General features: G+C 42.2%; 1 protein-coding gene across 1 annotated transcript in view; it reads right to left on the bottom strand.

Moving 5' to 3' along the window:
• gbe1b (glucan (1,4-alpha-), branching enzyme 1b) overlaps window positions 1-22,148 on the bottom strand; it is a 260,449-nt gene that overhangs the window by 75,966 nt on the left and 162,335 nt on the right. Inside the window, exons 11-12 of the mRNA XM_061877862.1 lie at window positions 9,252-9,362; window positions 5,758-5,929 (exon numbers count right to left, since the gene is read on the bottom strand). Coding sequence (XP_061733846.1) covers window positions 5,758-5,929; window positions 9,252-9,362 — 283 coding nt within the window. The remainder of the gene's footprint in view (window positions 1-5,757; window positions 5,930-9,251; window positions 9,363-22,148) is intronic.

Below are 22,148 nucleotides of genomic sequence, written 5' to 3'. Positions count from 1 at the left end.
TCCCGGCTGGCCTGGGAACGCCTCGGGATCCCCCGGGAAGAGCTAGACGAAGTGGCTGGGGAGAGGGAAGTCTGGGCTTCCCTGCTTAGGCTGCTGCCCCCGCGACCCGACCTCGGATAAGCGGAAGAAGATGGATGGATGGATGGATGGGCGTAGATGTGTAAACTTGGTAGCACGCAAAGCTGCTCTACTCAACTTGTGCACCAAAGGTCTTTGAAATAGTGAAGGATCAAGCGTATAATTTTCATGTACACACAGAATATATATGCAGATTATCAGAACACCCACTTTGGTATGAGCGCCTTGCGTCAATCACAGACAACATTGGTCTGACTACGGTCCCTTTTGAAATAATCCAAAAAAATGCCATACTGTCCTCTTTTATCCACAAATTCATTTTGACTTCCTCATTTCACTTCCATGCAAAGAATCAAGCAAACTTGATAGTTGATACTGTCACCCGACTGGCTGTTAGCGTGTCCCCCCCACTGATCAGTGATCACTTCCTTATCGAGCTGTGAGTCGCTGGGCACCACACGATTCGATTCGTTTCTTGGGGGGTAACGATATTCAGAATCGATTCTCGATTCAAAAGGATTCTTGATTCAGAATCGATTCTCGATTCCAAATAATTCTTGATTCAGAATCGATTCTCGATTCAAAACGATTCTTGATTCAGAATCGATTCTCGATTCAAAACGATTCCTGATTCATAATCAATTCTCGATTTAAAACGATTCCAAATTCAGAATCAATTCTCGATTCAAAACAATTCTTGATTCAGAATCAATTCTCGATTAAAAACGATTATTGATTTAAAATCAATTCTCGATTGAAAACATTTACATTCAGAATCAATTCTCAATTCAAGTCAATTCTCAATACAGAATCGCATCTCGATTCAAAACGACTCTTGATTCAGAATCAGTTCTTGATTCAAAATGATTCTTGATGCAGAATCGGTTCTCGATTCAAAACGATTCGTGATGCAGACTCGGTTTTCGATTCAAACGATTCTCGATTAAAATCGATTCTTTATTCAGAATCGATTCTCGATTCAAAACGATTCTTGACTCAGAATCAATTCTCTATTCAAAACTATTCGATTCAGAATAGATTCTCAATTCAAATCGATTCTCGATGCAGAATCGATTCTCGATTCAAAACTATTCTCGATTCAGAATAAATTGTTGATTCAAAACGATTCTTGGTTCAGAATCGATTCTCGATTCTAAACGATTATTGATTCAGAATTGATTTTCGATTCAAAACAATTATTGATTCAGAATCAACTCTCCATTCAGAATCGATTCCCGATTCAAAATGATTCCTGATTCAAAATCAATTCTTGATTCAAAACGATTGTTGATTCAGAATCAATTCTCTATTCAGAATGATTCTTAATTCAGAATCCATCTCGATTCAAAACAAATTTTGATTCAGAATCCATTCTCCATTTAAAACGATTCTTGATTCAAAATCAATTATTTTTTAATAACATTAGATGACAGCATATTACTGTAAATTGGAAAAAAAAAAAACTAACATTTTTTTGCGTTATAATTCTCGTGCATGGTCAGGATCGTACCACCCCTGCTTCAATTTGAGCCAGGAAAAACCCTGTAAGTGAAATGTTCAGTCCATCTGGTTCTTCTTTTGACAGCACCATTAACTCATTTTTGTAGAGGGGACGGAGACTCCAAAGAAGGGCGATTGAAGCCATGTTGATCCTATCTAAGAGTCAAACACGTCACTCCCGGATAGCATTAAACACATAAAAGGGCCGTGGCACAATATTATATAATACATGAGGATTTGTCAGAGATTAAAGTTAGCTCTTGGCCTGAGGGGAAACAATGAAAAAGGACTCATAAAAGGCGTTCAAGGGACACGATCCACCGTGAAATATTAGGGATGGAGCTTGGATGGAGACGACATCTTCTCCATCTCAATCTTGCACTCAGAATAGCGAGTTTCGGGTGGAAAAAAAGGACACAATAAATCAATTTACATTTGAATCGCATTTCTTATTCATCCCAATTTCAAATTGATTATAATCCATTCATAATATAATTTTAAAAAAAATGTTAAAAAAAAATGCATTTACATTTTTTGATTTCAGTTTTTTTTGTACAATAATCGATTAAAAAAAAAGTTCAATTGTCATTATTATACCAAATAATACATTGCGGGAATCGGTTTGATTGGAGAACAGTGTTGAATTGAGAATCGATTGAGAATCGCAGCAGGAATCGTAACCGGATCGAAGCGTTAGGTGCCCAAAGATTCATAGTCCTACTAATCACTGTAAATCCCGGACTATACGCCCTTAGCCTGCAGTTTATAAAAGGGTGCGGCTAAATCATGAAATGTTGTCTCGCTGACGGCCATAACGCAAATAGTTTGGTTTGTTTTTTTAAATCAGCAAAGACACTGAAAATATGTTATTGTTTGTGCTATGGCGCCATCTTATGGGCGGTATAGCTTGGTTGGTAGAGTGGCAGTGCCAACAACTTGAGGGTTCCAGGTTCGATCCCCGCTTCCGCCATCCTAGTCACTGCCGCTGTGTCCTTGGGTAAGACACTTTACCCACCTGCTCGCAGTGCCACCCACATTGGTTTAAATGTAAATTAGATATTGGGTTTCACTATGTAAAAGCGCTTTGAGTCACTAGAGGAACGCACTATATAAATATATTTTACTTCACTTTACCTTTTGGACGAGTTTTTTCACTGCAAGTGCTGCAGTGTCCTTCCATTCAGTGCTCTAAACCGGAAGTAAAAGTGCATTTCCTCCTTCGTACCCGTATGGATTCTTCATTTATTGTTTGCATAGTTGATAAGTTTTACAACATAACTACAACTGTTTATACTTAAAGTGTCCTTTTCTCAATTTCATTTTTTCTTATTTTTGAAATAAGACTGTTCAATGGAGGTATTAGGGCTGTGAATCTTTGGATGTCCCACGATTCGATTCAATATCGATTCTTGGGTCACGATTCGATTCAAAATCGATTTTTTTTTTCCAATTCAATACAATTCTCGATTTAAAAAAAATATTTTTTTCCCGATTCAAAAGGATTCTCTGTTCATTCAATACATAGGATTTCAACAGGATCTACCCCAGTCTGCTGACATGCAAGCAGAGTAGTAGATTTTAGTAAAAAGCTTTTATAGTTGTAAAGGACAATGTCTTATCAACTGATTGCAATAATGTAAATTTGTTTTAACTATTAAAATAACTAAAAATATGACTTATTTCATCTTTGTGAAAACATTGGACACAGTGTGTAGTCAAGCTTATGAGATGCGATGCAAGTGTAAGCCACTGTGACACTATTGTTCTTATTTTTATTTTTATAAATGTCTAATGATAATGTCAATGACAGATTTTTAATCACTGCTATGCTGAAATTATAACTAATATTGATACAGTTGTTGGTAATATTCCTTTTTGTTTCACTACTTTTGGTTTGTTCTGTGTCGTGTTTGTGTCTCCTCTCAATTGCTCTGTTTATTGCAGTTCTGAGTGTTGCTTGGTCCGGTTTGGTTTTGGAATTGGATTGCATTGTTATGGTATTGTTGCGTATTGTTTTGTTGGATTGATAAAAAACATAAAATAAATAAAAACTAAAAATAAATAAATAAAAAATATATTTTTTTAAAAATGAGAATCGATTCTGAATTGCACAAAGTGAGAATCGCGATTATAATTTGAATCGATTTTTTCTCACACCCCTAGGAGATATGTATGTATATTATGTACTACATGTATGATGTGGAGCTGACTATGACATCATTAATACTTAAAGCGTCCCATGTTTGCTATGGGCTCACCACCCATAGCAGGGCCCATAGAGGTCGGGTGTGATGTGAGCTGGGCGGCAGCCGAAGGCAGGGCACTTGGCGGTCCGATCCTCGGCTACATAAGCTAGCTCTTGGGACGTGGAACGTCAGCTCACTGTGGGGGAAGGTGCCTGAGCCAGTGTGCGAGGTGGAGAAGTTCCGGATGAGCTACGCACAGAGTTCCTTAAGGCTCTGGATGCTGTGGGGCAGTCTTGGTTGACAAGACTTTGCAGCATCGAGTGGACATCAGGGGCGGTACCTCTGGATTGGCAGACCGGGGTGGTGGTTCCTCTCTTTAAGAAGGGGGACTGGAGGGTGTGTTCCAACTATCGTGGGATCACACTCCTCAGCCTTCCCGGTAAGGTTTATTCAGGTGTACTTGAGAAGAGGCTACGCTGGATAGTCGAGCCTCGGATTCAGGAGGAACAGTGTGGTTTTCGTCCTGGTCGTGGAACTGTGGACCAGCTTTATACTCTCGGCAGGGTCCTTGAGGGTGCATGGGAGTTTGCCCAACCAGTCTAAATGTGCTTTGTGGACTTGGAGAAGGCATTCGACTTTGTCCCTCGGGAAGTCCTGTGGGGAGTGCTCAGAGAGTATGGGGTATCAGACTGTCTGATTGTGGCGGTCCGTTCCCTGTATGATCAGTGTCAGAGCTTGGTCCGCATCGCCGGCAGTAAGTCGGACCCGTTTCCAGTGAGGGTTGGAATCCGCCAAGGCTGTCCTTTGTCACCGATTCTGTTCATAACTCTTATGAACAGAATTTTGAGGCGCAGTCAAGGCGTAGAGGGGATCAGGTTTGGTGGCTGCAGGATTTTAGGTCTCTGCTTTTTGCAAATGATGTGGTCCTGTTGGCTTCATCTGGCCAGGATTTTCAGCTCTCACTGGATCGGTTCGCAGCAGAGTGTGAAGCGACTGGGATGGGAGTCAGTACCTCCAAATCCGAGTCCATTGTTCTCGCGCGGAAAAGAGTGGAGTGCCATCTCCGGGTTGGGGAGGAGACCCTGCCCCAAGTGGAGGAGTTCAAGTACCTCGGAGTCTTGTTCGCAAGTGAGGGAAAAGTGGATCTTGAAATCGACAGGTGGATCGGTGCGGCGTCTTCAGTAATGCAGATGCTGTATCGATCCTTTGTGGTGAAGAAGAAGCTAAACCGAAAAGCAAAGCTCTCAATTTACCGGTCGATCTACGTTCCCATCCTCACCTATGGTCATGAACTTTGGGTTATGATCGAAAGGACAAGATCATGGGTACAAGTGGCCGAAATGAGGCGGTGTTCTCCCTTAGAGATAGGGTGAGAAGCTCTTCCATCCGGGAGGAGCTCAAAGAGGAGCCAGATGAGGTTGTTCGGGCATCTGGTCAGGATGCCAACCGAACGCCTCCCTAGGGAGGTGTTTAGGGCACGTCCAACTGGTAGGAGGCTACGGGGAAGACCCAGGACACGCTTGGAAGACTATGTCTCCTGACTGGCCTGGGAACGCCTCTGGATCCCCGGGAAGAGCTGGACAAAGTGGCTGGGGAGAGGAAAGTCTGGGCTTTCCTGCTTAAGCTGCTGCCCCCGCGACCCGACCTTGGATTAGCGGAAGAAGATAGATTGATGGATGGCATCAGTATTGGTAAAATCCTCACGATATACAGCGGCACATAAGTGAATGTGTGTCATAATTATAAGGATCAGCCGGACAAAAAATAAATACCAACAGCCTTATCATTTCTCCAGAATCCGAATCTCCCTTATTAGGAACTGGTAGCAAAACCCCCCCCCCAAAAAAACAATACTTTTACCCGGTATGCATCCCAATTGATTTGGCTTCATGGGAACAACAAGGGTTCTTCTCGGGAGGGGGTCAAAGGTGGAAGTAAGGCATTCCTGAGTGTGTCCTTACAGTAGAAAACATCTTGGGTTGGAGTGACTAACCTATGAAGTTGAGGTAGCCTTCCCCGCCCAGACCGTGCGTGAGGAGGCGGATCATCTTATGCAGCTGCATGCCGCGATCGATGACAGGCGTCATGGGAGCCAGCGAGCTCATGTTGGTGTACATCTCCTTGTCCATCAGCCAGAACGCCAACGTTTTGTCCCCAACCAGAGCCTGCAAAATGGAGCACCATTTGAGGATTTGGGATCCATAAAAAGACACTGTGTTCCTTAATATGGGACAAAGGTAATTTGGACACCTAAGAGTGTACAAACTATGGCTAAATTCCAAATATCTGACAGAAAAATTGCTGCAAGTTTGCTGTCATCTTGTGGACGACATTAGTAATTCAAGTTAATGACCACGTACTGCACTTTGAAGTGAACACAGAACAGCATTTGTATACATGACACAATGCAAACAACCTTTCCCACTCATGGTGCAAATAAACCAACACAAAAAGTCAACACACAACACAACCTGCTCACTGGACTGGGTGGATAATAGAAACAATGTCAAAGCACAACAAATAATATAAAATGACACCCATATAAAAAGCAAAACACACTCTCCACACTTAACCAAGTTTGGCACATTTTAGATGCTTGATATTTCTGATTGATTACAGAACTTTAAGGAAGTCGTCACAGAAGTAAACAAGGTGGGAGTCAAACATCATTATTCTGTAAATATTATATTATTATTATATTATATATATAAATATATATATATATATATATATATATATATATATACATATATACACACACACACACACACACACACATATGTATGTATGCATATACACAGTCAAGAAAATAATTATTTGAACACCCTGCTATTTTGCAAGTTCTCCCACTTAGAAATCATGGAGGGGTCTGAAATGTTCACGGAATGTGCATGTCCACGGTATGAGAGATAACCTAAAAAGAAAAATCCAGAAATCACAATCTATGATTGTTTTAACAAGTTATTCGTGTGATACAGCTGAAAATAAGTATTTGAACACCTGTCTATCAGCTAAAATTCTGACCCTCAAAGACCTGTTAGTACGCCTTTAAAAGTCCTCTTCCGCAAGTTATTTTTCCCAAGATGGGGCCGCTGGGTTTTTTTGCCTTTTGGGCCGGGACCTTTTGGGGCTGTGTGACAAGGGGTGGCTTTTTGTGGACTTCTGGATCTGCCTCCCGGGAGCCAGACCAGCTGCTGGGTCTCTACCATGCCAGAGTCAGTTTGGAGAGAATGGAGGAGATGCGGATGAAGAGACAGGACTGCGAAGCTGGCACTGAGCGCCGGGACGGACAAGCTTCACAGTGTCTTGGCTGAATGAGCAGGTATCGGACACCTCAGTCTTCTTGGACATATCCTTGCTCATCCATGCGGACTGGAAACTTGCCGAGAGTTGGTTGGCGGCCGAGAGTGGAGTCTGCTTTCTTGGTTGCTTTGTTGGGTCTGCTCCTGTCTCTGGCCATACTCTCTCCACCCCAGCAGACGATGGCGTGGAACACAGCAGAGGCCACCACAGTGTATATGTTGCTTTTACTTTTTATTCACAGCTGTATGTAGAAGTGGCTGGTTGCATAAGCTCTGCTGCTTTAATGTCTTTCATGTCCTTTGTGTACTTTGATGTTTTATGTTTCCCTCTTACACACATGTAAGAGAGATGTGTACTATTGTTAAGAGTTGTTGTTTTTTTTCCTTGGCCTCAGTCTGGACCCCCTCTCCAGAGGCCCAGGCTTAGACCGATTTTTTTATATTTAATTTTAGTTTATTCTCATCTTTTCTTTTTTCCCCCCATAAACCCCCCCCCCACACTTGTTTACCTGTATCTCACCTTTTTTGTAAGGGGCGCCGGAAGTCGGCAGACCCGTCAGCGATCCTGTTCTGTCTCCCTGTAATGTTTGTCTGATCTTGAATGGGATTGTGCTGAAAATGTTAATTTTCTTGAAGGAACTCTCCTGAAGGAATAAATAAAGTTCTTTCTTTCTTTCTTTCTTTCTTTCTTTTTTTCTTTCTTTCTTTTGACACCTGTCCACCCCATACAATCAGTAAGACCCAAACAGTCAGCATGGCTAAGAGCAAAGAGCTGTCCAAAGACACCAGAGACAAAATTGTACAACTCCACAAGGATGGAAAGGGCTCTGGAGAAATTGCCAAGCAGCTTGGTGAAAAAAGGTCCACTGTTGGAGCAATCATTAGAAAATGGAAGAAGCTAAACATGACGGTCAATTTCAATCGGAGCGGAGCCCCATGCAAGATATCACCTCGTGGGGTGTCAATGATGCGTACCATCCCAAGAACACCATTCCTACTGTGAAGCATGGGGGTGGTAGCATCATGCTTTGGGGTTGTTTTTCTGCTCATGGGACAGGACGACTGTACTGTATTAAGGTAAGGATGACTGCCGCCATGTATTGTGAGATTTTGGCCAAAAACCTCCTTCCCTCAGTCAGATCATTGAAGATGAGTCGTTGCTGGATCTTCCAACATGACAATGATCCAAAGCACATATCAAGGTTCTGGAGTGACCTAGCCAGTCTCCAGACCTAAATCCAATTGAAAATCTTTGGAGGGAGCTGAAAGTCTGTGTTACTCAGCGAAAGCCCAGAAACATGACTGATCTAGAGAAGATTTGTGTGGAGGAGTGGGCCAAAATCTCTTCTGCAGTCTGTGCAAACCTGGTGAAGAACTACAGGAAACGTTTGACCTCTGTAATTGCAAACAAAGGCTACTCTACCAAATATTAATGTTGGTGTTCAAATACTTATTTTCAGCTTTATCACACGAATAAATTGTTAAAAAAATCATCGATTGTGATTGCTGGATTTTTCTTTTTAGGTTATCTCTCATACAGTGGACATGCAACTACCGTGAAAATTATCAGACCCCTCCATGTTTTCTAGGTGGGAGAACTTGCATATATAATATATATATATATATATATATATATATATATATATATATATATATATATATATATATATATATATATATATATATATACACATATATACATATATACATAGGTCTAAGTTGGATGTCAAAGATGACCAACCTGTGGGTATACACAACCCTCTACTATCCAGGTGAGAGGCATGATTTAGAATCTAAAATTAACTTTCACCAACTCAGAAGGGATGCACCAGCTCAATATGTCAATATCAGCTAGTTAGCCCTCTGTGATCACATGGCCTCTCAAAGCAGTTCCTTAGCAATAGCACTTATAACAACAACATCGCTGCTACTTGCTTAATATTTATGTCACCACATGTCAATGGAGTATTTTCGGTGCTTTTTGGATGTTTTTAGAGGGCCTAATGAGTGGATTAGTGCACTTTTATTAACCACCTCTTACTTGCCACCTTTTACGAGTTAGAATGCATAAAAAAGAAAAACGTGTGTTCTTGTCTTACACGAGGATTGTGAATGACACTCATAAATAATCCTACTTTCCCTGGACCAAGGTCAGGGGTGGCGGCCATTCTTAAAGAGCGCTCACCTGGTCGTGACTCTCGGCGTAGGCGATGCTCTTCTCCGTGTGGCGCCGGTTGGTCAGCGTGTGGACGATGTCGCCGATGTTCCAGTCTTCGTCCTTCAACTCCTTCAAGATCTGCGGCCCAACAAAGATGGTTTATTGAGAACGTAAAGCATCAGGATCGATGTCGGACGTCCACAGACCGTTATTTGGCTCGCCGCTCGTATTTCCACCTTTCCGGGTTACACTTCTTCCTGCGAACAACCTGCCTTCTGACATCTCTATATCTGCGTAAGCGCCTTCAATGGACTTTTTAATAACTGTGGGCAGCGTCGTCTCCCCACCGGAGACGAGCGAGGTCACCGCCTTCCGTCCCCACGCCAGGGTCGGCCAATAAATATCATGTACACGCAGGTCACATGGTGCCACGGCTAATAATCCTCTGCAGTTAGCAACAAGCTAACAGGACTTGCTAGAAAAGGAAAAAAAAAAATCCAATTTCCTATTTGAGCCGTCAGTGATGAAAAAGTGTGCCGGAGGGAATTGACCCTGACAGCTGACTGACAGGTGAGGAAACCTTTACGTAAGTCCGCGGGGAGGAACTTGTGCCGATCCATAGGTCCCACGTCCACTAAATAGTGCCTCTTATGGTATTACTTTTATAGCGCTTTTCTACTTTCAAGGTACTTGAAGCGCTTTGACACTATTTCCACATTCACCCATTCACACACTGATAGCGGGAGCTGCCATGCAAGGCCCTAACCACGACCCATCAGGAACAAGAGTGAAGTGTGTCTTGGTCATGGACACAACGGACATGACTAGGTCGGTAGAAGCTGGGGATTGAGCCAGGAACCCTCAGGTTGCTGGCACGGCCACTTTCCCAACTGCACTACGCCGTCCCCAATGTGTCCTGTAAACACTTCCCGTGTACTTCCAGAAAAACAGTGCAGCCTTTCTAAAAAAAATACTATTAAAAAAGGACAAAAAAAACAACAACGTTAAAAAGTAGAAAAAAAGAGCAAGCAGGTGAAATTTAGCGACAAAAATGAACTCTAATAACAATAAGCTGTCATCTTGGCTGTTTTTTTGTCTTTAAAGAGGAACATTACCTCAATTTCTGAAGGGTTGAAACCAATAAAAATCAGTTCCCATAGGCTTTTTTTATTTTTCGAAGTTTTTCTCAAAATTTTACCCATCACGCAATATCCCGAAAAACGGTTTCAAAGTGCCTGATTTTAACCTTCGTTATATCCACCCGTCCATTATCCTGTGACGTCACAGCGTGACCACACCGAAACAAACATGGCGGATAGCACAGAAAGGTATAGCAATATTAGCTCAGATTCAGACTCGGATTCCAGCGCCGTAAGCGATTCAACAGATTACCCATGTATTGAAACCGATTGTTGGAGTATGGAGGCAGGTAGCGAAAACGAAATTGAAGAAGAAACTGAAGCTATTGAACCATATCACGACAGACAGAGCAGCACGGGAGGAAGCGAGGACGAATTCGGCTTTGTCTTGTTATATTCTTATTTTACTGTTATATTGTTATTCCCATTGTTTTTATTCTTTTTGAAATATTTCTCTATTTTGTTTCCTTTTAAACCCCCATTATTTACTTTTTACTTTTTTTTTTAAATTGATCTCAACTCTGTACACTGCTGCTGGAATTTTAATTTCCTGAAGGAACTCTCCTGAAGGAATCAATAAAGTACTATCTATCTATCTATCTATCTATCTATCTATCTATCTATCTATCTATCTATCTATCTATTCGAACCAACGATTAGTATGTGTTTGTATGGCATTAAATATGGGTGGAGGGAAAGGCTACAAATGAGGCATAATGATGCAATATGTACATACAGCTAGCCTAAATAGCATGTTAGCATCTATTAGCTTGCAGTCATGTCGTGACCAAATATGTCTGATTAGCACACTCCACATAAGTCAATACCATCAACAAAACTCACCTTTGTGCATTCATGCACAACCTTAGTTTGGTGGACAAAATGAGACGGAAAAAGAAGTGGCATAAATCATATCCAGGGGGTTTACCTTGCTCGTCTGCAGGAACACACTGCCATCGTCCCTGAATAGCTCGCACTCCGGCAGATTCAGTGGTGGTCTATTTTCCAATATTGCAGATTTCGTTGATTTTATCGTTGCAAATGCATCTGCTTTGAGTGTCACAGGATATCCACACATTCTTGCCATCTCTGTAATAGCATAGCTGTCGTCGGTTAAGTGTGCGGAACAAACGAGGGACTTTCGCATCTTTTAACCAGTGTTGCAACTTGAATCCCTCCCTGTTCGTGTTGTTACACCCTCCGACAATACACCGACGAGGCATGATGTCTCCAAGGAACGGGAAAACAGTCGAAAAAACGGAAAATTACAGAGCTGATTTGACTTGGTGTGTGTAATTAGATTGAGAAAATGGCGGATTGCTTCATGTTGTGACGTCACGGGTGAAAGGTCATCGCTCGACAGGCTATTAATTGAAAGGCGTTGAAATCACCAAATTCACCCTTTTAGAGTTCGGAAATAGGTTAAAAAAACATATGGTCTTTTTTCTGCAACATCAAGGTATATATTGACGCTTACATAGGTCTGGTGATAATGTTCCCCTTTAAAACTGTCATTGCTCAAAACATAAAAATGAATCAAAATCTACTAATTTAATAGTTACTTTATTTCAAAAGTAACTTAGTTAGTTACACCAAAAAGTAATGCCTTACAGTGAAAAGTAACCATTTAGTTACTTCTTTTTAAAAAAAATGTTTTCAAGCCTCCCATTAATGCCCTTTTAGGCTTCCTTTCAGTACTGTTATTGCACTGGAGAATAATACAATCTGTTGATCAACCTGACATGCATTTGCAACACGGAACTCTGCTAAGCCATGTGGTCTACATATAACACACAAACACAAATATATGTTTCAAAGGGCCAATTAATTTTGGGCCAGAACAAATTGCCAAAAGTATTTTAAATAGCTGCAACATAACATACATAAGTAAGAAACCGCATAATAACAACATGTCACAACATAGCTGTAAACCTGGCTTCACCCAAGGATGGCACACATGATTCCAAGATGGCGGCGCCCGGACGGGCTGCGTCCTCGCGGAGCTCCTGCTAAAGATGAAACATTTGGCAGAAATACCGGACAATTCCACAGACTTTATGGCTGGCTCACATCGTGGTCACTCCGTGATCACGTACGACCGCCAGACACTTCTGGATGTGGACATATCGGGCCGTTTTGGACTGATATAGACACGTGCGTGCTAAACATGCTAACTAACATGGGAATACGTCGGCGGCTACATCCAGCGGCCTGTGAAGCAGGGGAGTATAGTAGCAGCGGGGGCCGTCTACGGAACAGACGCCAGCGGTGTGATCGGAAACGCGGATGTCGAGCGGGGCTAAAAACAAAGCAGAAGGCTAATCCCCACAGAACACCACTTCCCTCCATCCTGCAGCCAGATTTAAATGGAAAATGCGAGACTACTGGTCTGGGTAAGGAGTCAGTTAAATTAGAACACGTTTTTTCTGCTTTGAGTGTTTCAGAGTTGGACATGTGTTTTACTGAGGTGGCTAACTATGATGCGTGCAGTTTATCAAAGCAACAAACAAACAATCGGAAAATCCCCGTTACTGAGGTGGGTAACCATGATGCGTGCAGTTTATCAAAGCAACAAACAAACAATCGGAAAATTCCTGTCGTATCAATTCCTAGATATGGTCGTAACTATACTAAATGCACTGGGCATAATAAACACAACATTATTAATATTGCTACTACGGATAATTTGATCAAAAACTCCCTAAAACAGCCCACTACCTATAATATAGGTTTTTTAAACATAAGATCATTGTCTCCCAAAACGTTATTAGTTAATGATATTATCAGAGACAACAATCTTAACGTCATCGGTCTCAGCGAAACCTGGCTTAAACCAAACGACTTTTTTGCGCTAAATGAGGCATGTCCTCCTAACTTTACACATGCGCATATTGCCCGTCCGCTTAAAAGGGGTGGGGGGGTCGCACTAATATACAACGAAAACTTTAACCTTAGTCCTAACATAAATAATAAATATAAATCGTTTGAGGTGCTTACTATGAAGTCTGTCACACCGCTGCCTCTACACCTGGCAGTTATCTACCGCCCCCCAGGGCCCTATTCGGACTTTATCAATGAATTCTCAGAGTTCGTTGCTGATATAGTGACACACGCCGATAATATAATCATAATGGGGGACTTTAATATCCATATGAATACCCCATCGGACCCACCGTGCATAGCGCTCCAGACTGTAATTGATAGCTGTGGTCTCACACAAATAATAAATGAACCCACGCATCGCAACGGTAATACGATAGACCTAGTGCTTGTCAGGGGTATCACCGTCTCCAAAGTTACGATACTCCCGTATACGAAAGTATTGTCCGATCATTACCTTATAAAATTCGAGGTTGAGACGCATGTTCGTCAAACTAATAATAATAATAACTGCTACAGCAGCCGCAACATTAATACGGCCACAACGACAACTCTTGCTGACCTACTGCCCTCGGTAATGGCACCATTCCCAAAGTATGTGGGCTCTATTGATAACCTCACTAACAACTTTAACGACACCCTGCGCGAAACCATTGATAACATAGCACCGCTAAAGTTAAAAAAGGCTCCAAAAAAGCGCACCCCGTGGTTTACAGAAGAAACTAGAGCTCAGAAATTATTATGTAGAAAGCTGGAACGCAAATGGCGCACGACTAAACTTGAGGTGCACCATCAAGCATGGAGTGATGGTTTAATAACTTATAAACGCATGCTTATCTTAGCTAAAGCTAAATATTACTCAAATCTCATCCACCGTAATAAAAACGATCCTAAATTTTTGTTTAGTACGGTAGCATCGCTAACCCAACAAGGGACCCCTTCCAGTAGCTCAACCCACTCAGCTGATGACTTTATGCAATTCTTTAGTAAGAAAATTGAAGTCATTAGAAAGGAGATTAAAGACAATGCGTCCCAGCTACAACGGGGTTCTATTAACACTGATACGATGGTATATACGGCGGATACTGCCCTCCAAAATAGTTTCTCTCGTTTTGAGGAAATAACATTAGAGGAATTGTTACAACGTGTAAATGGAATAAAACAGACAACATGCTTACTTGACCCTCTTCCTGGGAAACTGATCAAGGAGCTCTTTGTATTATTAGGTCCATCAGTGCTAAATATTATAAACTTATCACTCTCCTCGGGCACTGTTCCCCTAGCATTCAAAAAAGCGGTTATTCATCCTCTTCTTAAAAGACCTAACCTCGATCCTGACCTCATGGTAAACTACCGACCGGTGTCTCACCTTCCCTTTATTTCAAAAATCCTTGAAAAAATTGTTGCGGAGCATTCAAATGAACACTTAGCGTCTAACAATCTATGTGAAACCTTTCAATCCGGTTTCAGAGCAAATCACTCCACGGAGACAGCCCTCGCAAAAATGACTAATGATCTATTGTTAACGATGGATTCTGATGCGTCATCTATGTTGCTGCTCCTCGATCTTAGCGCTGCTTTCGATACCGTCGATCATAATATTTTATTAGAACGTATCAAAACACGAATTGGTATGTCAGACTTAGCCCTGTCTTGGTTTAACTCTTATCTTACTGATAGGATGCAGTGTGTCTCCCATAACAATGTGACCTCGGACTACGTTAAGGTAACGTGTGGAGTTCCCCAGGGTTCGGTCCTTGGCCCTGCACTCTTCAGCATCTACATGCTGCCGCTAGGTGACATCATACGCAAATACGGTGTTAGCTTTCACTGTTATGCTGATGACACCCAACTCTACATGCCCCTAAAGCTGACCAACACGCCGGATTGTAGTCAGCTGGAGGCGTGTCTTAATGAAATTAAACAATGGATGTCCGCTAACTTTTTGCAACTCAACGCCAAAAAAACAAAAATGCTCATTATCGGTCCTGCTAGACACCGAACTCTATTTAATAATACAACTCTAACATTTGACAACCAAACAATTAAACAAGGCGACACGGTAAAGAATCTGGGTATTATCTTCGACCCAACTCTCTCCTTTGAGTCACACATTAAAAGCGTTACTAAAACGGCCTTCTTTCATCTCCGTAATATCGCTAAAATTCGCTCCATTCTGTCCACTAAAGACGCTGAGATCATTATCCATGCGTTTGTTACGTCTCGCCTCGACTACTGTAACGTATTATTTTCGGGTCTCCCCATGTCTAGCATTAAAAGATTACAGTTGGTACAAAATGCGGCTGCTAGACTTTTGACAAGAACAAGAAAGTTTGATCATATTACGCCTGTACTGGCTCACCTGCACTGGCTTCCTGTGCACTTAAGATGTGACTTTAAGGTTTTACTACTTACGTATAAAATACTACACGGTCTAGCTCCATCCTATCTTGCCGATTGTATTGTACCATATGTCCCGGCAAGAAATCTGCGTTCAAAGGACTCCGGCTTGTTAGTAATTCCCAAAGCCCAAAAAAAGTCTGCGGGCTATAGAGCGTTTTCCGTTCGGGCTCCAGTACTCTGGAATGCCCTCCCGGTAACAGTTCGAGATGCCACCTCAGTAGAAGCATTTAAGTCTCACCTTAAAACTCATTTGTATACTCTAGCCTTTAAATAGACTCCCTTTTTAGACCAGTTGATCTGCTGTTTCTTTTCTTTTTCTTCTATGTCCCACTCTACCCTGTGGAGGGGGTCCGGTCCGATCCGGTGGCCATGTACTGCTTGCCTGTGTATCGGCTGGGGACATCTCTGCGCTGCTGATCCGCCTCCGCTTGGGATGGTTTCCTGCTGGCTCCGCTGTGAACGGGACTCTCGCTGCTGTGTTGGATCCGCTTTGGACTGGACTCTCGCGACTGTGTTGGATCCATTGTGGATTGAACTTTCACAGTATCATGTTAGACCCGCTCGACATCCATTGCTTTCCTCCTCTCTAAGGTTCTCATAGTCATCATTGTCACCGACGTCCCACTGGGTCATTATTGTCACCGATGTCCCACTGGGTGTGAGTTTTCCTTGCCCTTATGTGGGCCTACCGAGGATGTCGTGGTGGTTTGTGCAGCCCTTTGAGACACTAGTGATTTAGGGCTATATAAGTAAACATTGATTGATTGATTGACATGATTATATGTCATGTCACTATATACAGCACACATACTGCTATACAAACGCCTAACCAGGCGTTTTTTTCTCTCAAGGAATTGTGAAATAAATTCATGTCTTCAGGAGATCAAAAATGTACTGAAGCCCAAAACACTACGCATTTCCCCACTTTTAGTTAAGAGATAAGGAAAGTTTAGCCTGGCCCACTAGGATCCCTCTTTATGTTTGTGGACTTTATAATCTATACATTTAGAGCAGGGGTCGGGAACCTTTTTGGCTGAGAGAGCCATGAAAGCCAAATATTTTAAAATGTATTTCTGTGAGAGCCATATAATTATTTTTAACACTGAATACAACTACACACCGGAGCTCTTGTAAAAAGAGCTCAGCAGCGCATGCACTTTTTGCGTCGGATGAAAAGAGCAAAGCTCCCTCCCCCCATTCTCACCACATTCTACAGAGGCACTATAGAGAGCCTGCTGACCAACAGCATCTCTGTCTGGACTGGAGCCTGCAATGCCTCAGACTGGAAGTCTCTCCAGAGAGTGGTGAGGACGGCGAAAAAGATTATCAGGACTCCTCTTCCTCCTATCCAGGAGATTGCAAAAAGCCACTGCCTGACCAGGGCTCAGAAAATCTGCAAAGACTCCTCCCACCCCCTCCAAGGACCGTTTTCACTGCTGGACTCTAGGAAGAGGTTCCGCAGCCTCCGTAGCAGAACCTCCAGGTTCTGTAACAGCTTTTTCCCTCAGGCCGTAAGACTCTTGAACGCATAATAATTTAATTATCCCCTCAACTCCCACCAAAATGGATTAACTCGCTGGAAAAAAAAAGACAACATGACATACATCCATAAACCTGGATGCATTGGAAAAAGTGCAATGTATTTATCTGTACAGTAATCTATTTATTTATATCTGCACCTTATTGCTTTTTTTTTATCGTGCACTACCAAGAGCTAATGCAACTAAATTTCGTTCTTATTTGTACTGTAAAGTTCAAATTTGAATAACAATAAAAATTAAGTCTACGTCTAAGTCTAAATGTGTGCATTTTTATGTAACATAAAACATTTTTAGAGTATAATAAGTCTCTTATTCTTTTTAATAACATTGTTATTCTGAAGCTACCATCCATCCATTTTCTACCGCTTATTCCCTTTTGGGGTCGCGGGGGGCGCTGGCGCCTATCTCAGCTACAATCGGGCGGAAGGCGGGGTACACCCTGGACAAGTCGCCACCTCATCGCAGGGCCAAAACAGATAGACAGACAACATTCACACTCACATTCACACACTAGGGCCAATTTAGTGTTGCCAATCAACCTATCCCCAGGTGCATGTCTTTGGAAGTGGGAGGAAGCCGGAGTACCCGGAGGGAACCCACGCATTCACGGGGAGAACATGCAAACTCCACACTGAAAGATCCCGAGCCTGGATTTGAACCCAGGACTGCAGGACCTTCGTATTGTGAGGCAGACGCACTAACCCCTCTGCCACCGTGAAGCCGTGAAGCTACCAATAATAAATAAAATACTTTTTAATGCGACTTCTTGAATTGGTGGGGTAGAAAACGGATGGACGGACTAAAATGCATGAGAATGTTTACTATTTTCAACGTTGTTTTTAACACGTACCATGAATTGAATTACATGGACACCGACTTAAACAAGTTAAAAAACCTTATTCGGGTGTTACCATTTAGTGGTCAATTGTACGGAATATGTACTGTACTGTGCAATCTACTAATAAGTTTCAATCAATCAATAAAAACTGTTATTACCAGCGTAATTATTCATTACTTATCGTGTTAAGCAATGACAGCAAAGATTTATCTGAGAGCCAGATGCAGTCATCAAAAGAGCCACATCTGGCTCGAGAGCCATAGGTTCCCTACCCCTGATTTAGAGTGAAGTGATAATCAAACACTGTAGAATGAAAGAGTATATAAGAGAATTGACAGTGTGTGTACCTTCAGTGCTAAATGATGAGCGGAGGCAAGAGTTTGGAGTGTCTTCTTTAGCTTGCTTTTCATTTTTATGTACTCACTGTCCACTGTGTCCAAGTACGTGGAATAAGTTTTCGTGCCATTTGCCTTTTGACGCCCGATATCATGCTAATTAGCTGCCTGAAAGCGAGTGATCCCATCGTAGAAATAGCCTGCATGTCTTCTAGCACATATGCTGCAATGGCTCTATCATTGTTGTCCTGGTAAGCAGTCCCATAGTTAAAATCCTTAGGTGGTATCATCGGAGTCTGTGTCTCTCTTTGCTAGCTTCGTCAAAGCATGTTGCTTTTGTAGCTTTTTCAGCAGATTTGAATTGCTGTTTTGGGCAGTAGATAGGATCTTTGATCCAAGACACAACTTACATTCAACTAAAATGTTATTTTCTTTGTGCTCGACAAAATAAAAGTAGTGAGAATATCTCCATGTTAAGAAATGTGGCTTTGGCTCCACAATGATGTCTTGTTAGTAAACACAGACACGCCTCCCCGACCCACACACAACGCGCCTCTTCTCTACCTTGTGACATAGGAAGAATCAGAAGGACGACACCGCAGCTCTACAAATAAAACACACTCAGTTTCTAGCCGATACTATATAAAAAATAACGTAAAAAAACGCAGTAACGGATCATGTAGTAACGGTAACTGAGTTACTGAATATAAAAAAAATAACAAGTTAGTCCCAACACTAATATAATATAAACATATATCCCTGAGTCATATCATTTAGTAATTGACACATGTCAACTGTTAGCATGCTAGCTTTTTAAAGCTAATTTGAAAGTATTCACCTCAGACGTAAGAGACATAAGCTATTTCAGGCATGCTATTTTTAATCCCTCATTTTGAAAGTATCAGCTAATTTGTAGTCTCATTATTATTACACGTTAATGTTATCTTGTTAGCATGCTAACTTTTACATGTTAGCTTTTTTTTTAAAGATTAAAATATTTTAGTACTTGCCATATGTCAACTGTTAGCATTCTAGCTTTTTAAAACTAATTCTGCAGGTATACACCTCAGATGTAATAGATATAAGCTAATTTTTAGCTTGCTAATGTTTTATGCTATCATTAGTAGATCATTTTGCAAGTATAAGCTAAAGTATATTCTCATTTTTATTACACGCTAACGTTATCATGCTAGCTTTTTTCAAAGGGATACACCTTGCTCAAAAATTTTAGTAATTGACATATGTCAACTGTTAGCATTCTAGCTTTTTAAAACTAATTCTGCAGGTATACACCTCAGATGTAATAGATATAAGCTAATTTTTAGCTTGCTAATGTTTTATGCTATCATTAGTAGATCATTTTGCAAGTATAAGCTAATGTATATTCTCATTTTTATTACACGCTAACGTTATCATGCTAGCTTTTTTCAAAGGGATACACCTTGGTCAAATATTTTAGTAATTGACATATGTCAACTGTTAACTAGCTCTTTAAAGCTAATTTGCAGGTATACACCTCAGATGTAACTGACATAAGCTAACTGTTAGCTTGCTAATGTTTCATGCTATCTTTATAGCTCATTTTTCAAGTATAAGCTAATTTGTATTCTCATTATTATTACATGGTAACGTTATCATGTTAAAATGCTAACATTTTCATGTTATCTTTTTTTTTTTAAGGGATACACCTCAGAATCAAATATGTTAGCACTTGACATATACCTGCATGTGTTCCCTTTGTGCTATTACCTTGTCATGGTGGGGAACCTTGCGTGTCTCTGTGACCCGGATAACTATACCGACGGGCGCTCTGCCCCCAGCAGGTTCAACCATGTCGGGCAGGTATTCCAGGTAGAGTCCAGACGAAAAACAGCACCTGGTCCTCTAGGTTGGGGGTTGGGCGTGGGGCCAACAACCCCACCCCGTAAAAATACACTACCGCTACGGAAAGTTCTACGCACTATACTACTATGGACCTCGCAGTAGACTCGAGCCAACCTATTGGCAGTATGACCGACCCTGATGAAAGCCTTCAACAGGAAGTTAGGAGCGCTATAGGTAGCCTACTGGGACCCAAAACTACTATCCGCCTGGATGCATGGAATGTCCGCACCATGTTTGACACATCCAAAACAGCTCAGGTCACAAGTGAAATGAGAAGATGCAGGTTGGACATCCTGGGAATAAGTGAATGCCGATGGACCAGCTCTGGACGCCAGGTGAGGAGCGATGGCACAGTTATCCTGCACTCCGATAAACACGCGCGGCGTGGCCCTCATAGTCTCAAAGGAGAAGTTCAACACCTCCCTGGACTAGGAACCCCTCGCCGACAGACTGATCAGAGCCCGCTTCAACTCCTAGCACTACAAGCTCACCATCATTCAGTGCGATGCACCGACCAATGAAGCGAAGGAGGAGGAAAAAGACCAGTGGTATGAGGAGCTACAGCAGACAGTCTCTAAAGTCCCCCAGTATGACATGCTAGTGATCATGGGTGACATCAACGCCAAGGTGGGAGCTGATTACACAGACTGCGAGAGGGCTATGGGGGGGAAAGCACGGGTGCGGTGGGATGAATGACAATGGCGAGCGTCTTGTTGACTTCTGCATGACCAACAACTACGTCATCGGTGATACCATCTTTCAACACAAAAAAATCCATAAACTCACAAGGAAGTCACCTGACGGTTCCACCACCAACCAGATCGATCACATCTTGATCGATGTAATGTGGCGCAGGTCTCTCTAAGACGTTTGAGTTTATTGTGGAGCCGATGTCAACAGTGACCGCTACCTTTTAACAGCCATTATCAAGCTGAAACTAAGGAAAGCACAAAAGCGGAGTCAACATAGGAAACATCTTGATGTAGCCAAACTAAGATGCCCCAAGACCAACAAAGAGTTCTGCCTGGTACTGACGAACCACTTCAGTGCTCTCGCCAAACCTGCAGACGAAGACACAGACACCCAAAGCAAGTGGGAGAACATCAAAAAGTCTGACATACAGGCAGACACCAAAGTCTTGGGCTAAAGAAAGAGAGGGAACAAAGAATGGTTAACACCTGGCACCTGGCAAATAATTGAACAAAGAAAAGAGCTGAAAGTCATGATGCCTAGCACGAAATCGCCAGGCTCCATGAGGAGGTCCAGAAAGCCTACAAGGAAAAGAACAGAGGTAAAGAAGAGTGCAAGGAGTGACAAAGGGCCTTTGTTGAGGATTTAGCAGAGAAAGCTGAGTGTGCAGCTGCACGGGGTGAGTTGAGAACGATTTACAAGATCACAAAACAACTCACAGGCAAGTACACCAGGCAGCCGGATCCTGTCAAAGCTGAGAGTGACCAGATCTTGATATGGGTTGAGCATTTCCGTGAGGTACTCAACTGCCCGGAGCCAGATGATCCTGCCAAGCCTTCACCAGCAGAAAGTGTCCTTGAAATCGAGACCATCCCCAAAGTAAGAAAAATGTTAAACTTGCCACCAAAGCCTCGAAGAATAGGAAAGCCGCTGGCATGGACTCTGACCATGCAGAGATGCTGAAAGCTGACCTTAACACCTCCGTCAATGGGTTATAAATAAATAATGATCTCTTTAAAGACATCTGGGACAAGGAAGTAATACCTCAAGACTGGGACAAGAGCCTGATTGTCAAAGTCCACAAGAATGGAAACCTCCAAAATTGTGACAACTGGAGGGGCATCAACCTGCTATCAGTACCATCTAAGGTCTTCTGCAGGATTTTACTCGGCAGAATCGATTCCACTACTGATCAGAAACTACGGCAGGAGCAG

Source organism: Nerophis ophidion, linkage group LG18 (assembly GCF_033978795.1).
Source record: "Nerophis ophidion isolate RoL-2023_Sa linkage group LG18, RoL_Noph_v1.0, whole genome shotgun sequence".
NCBI lineage: Eukaryota > Metazoa > Chordata > Actinopteri > Syngnathiformes > Syngnathidae > Nerophis > Nerophis ophidion.
This window is presented reverse-complemented; position numbering and strand designations above follow the sequence as displayed.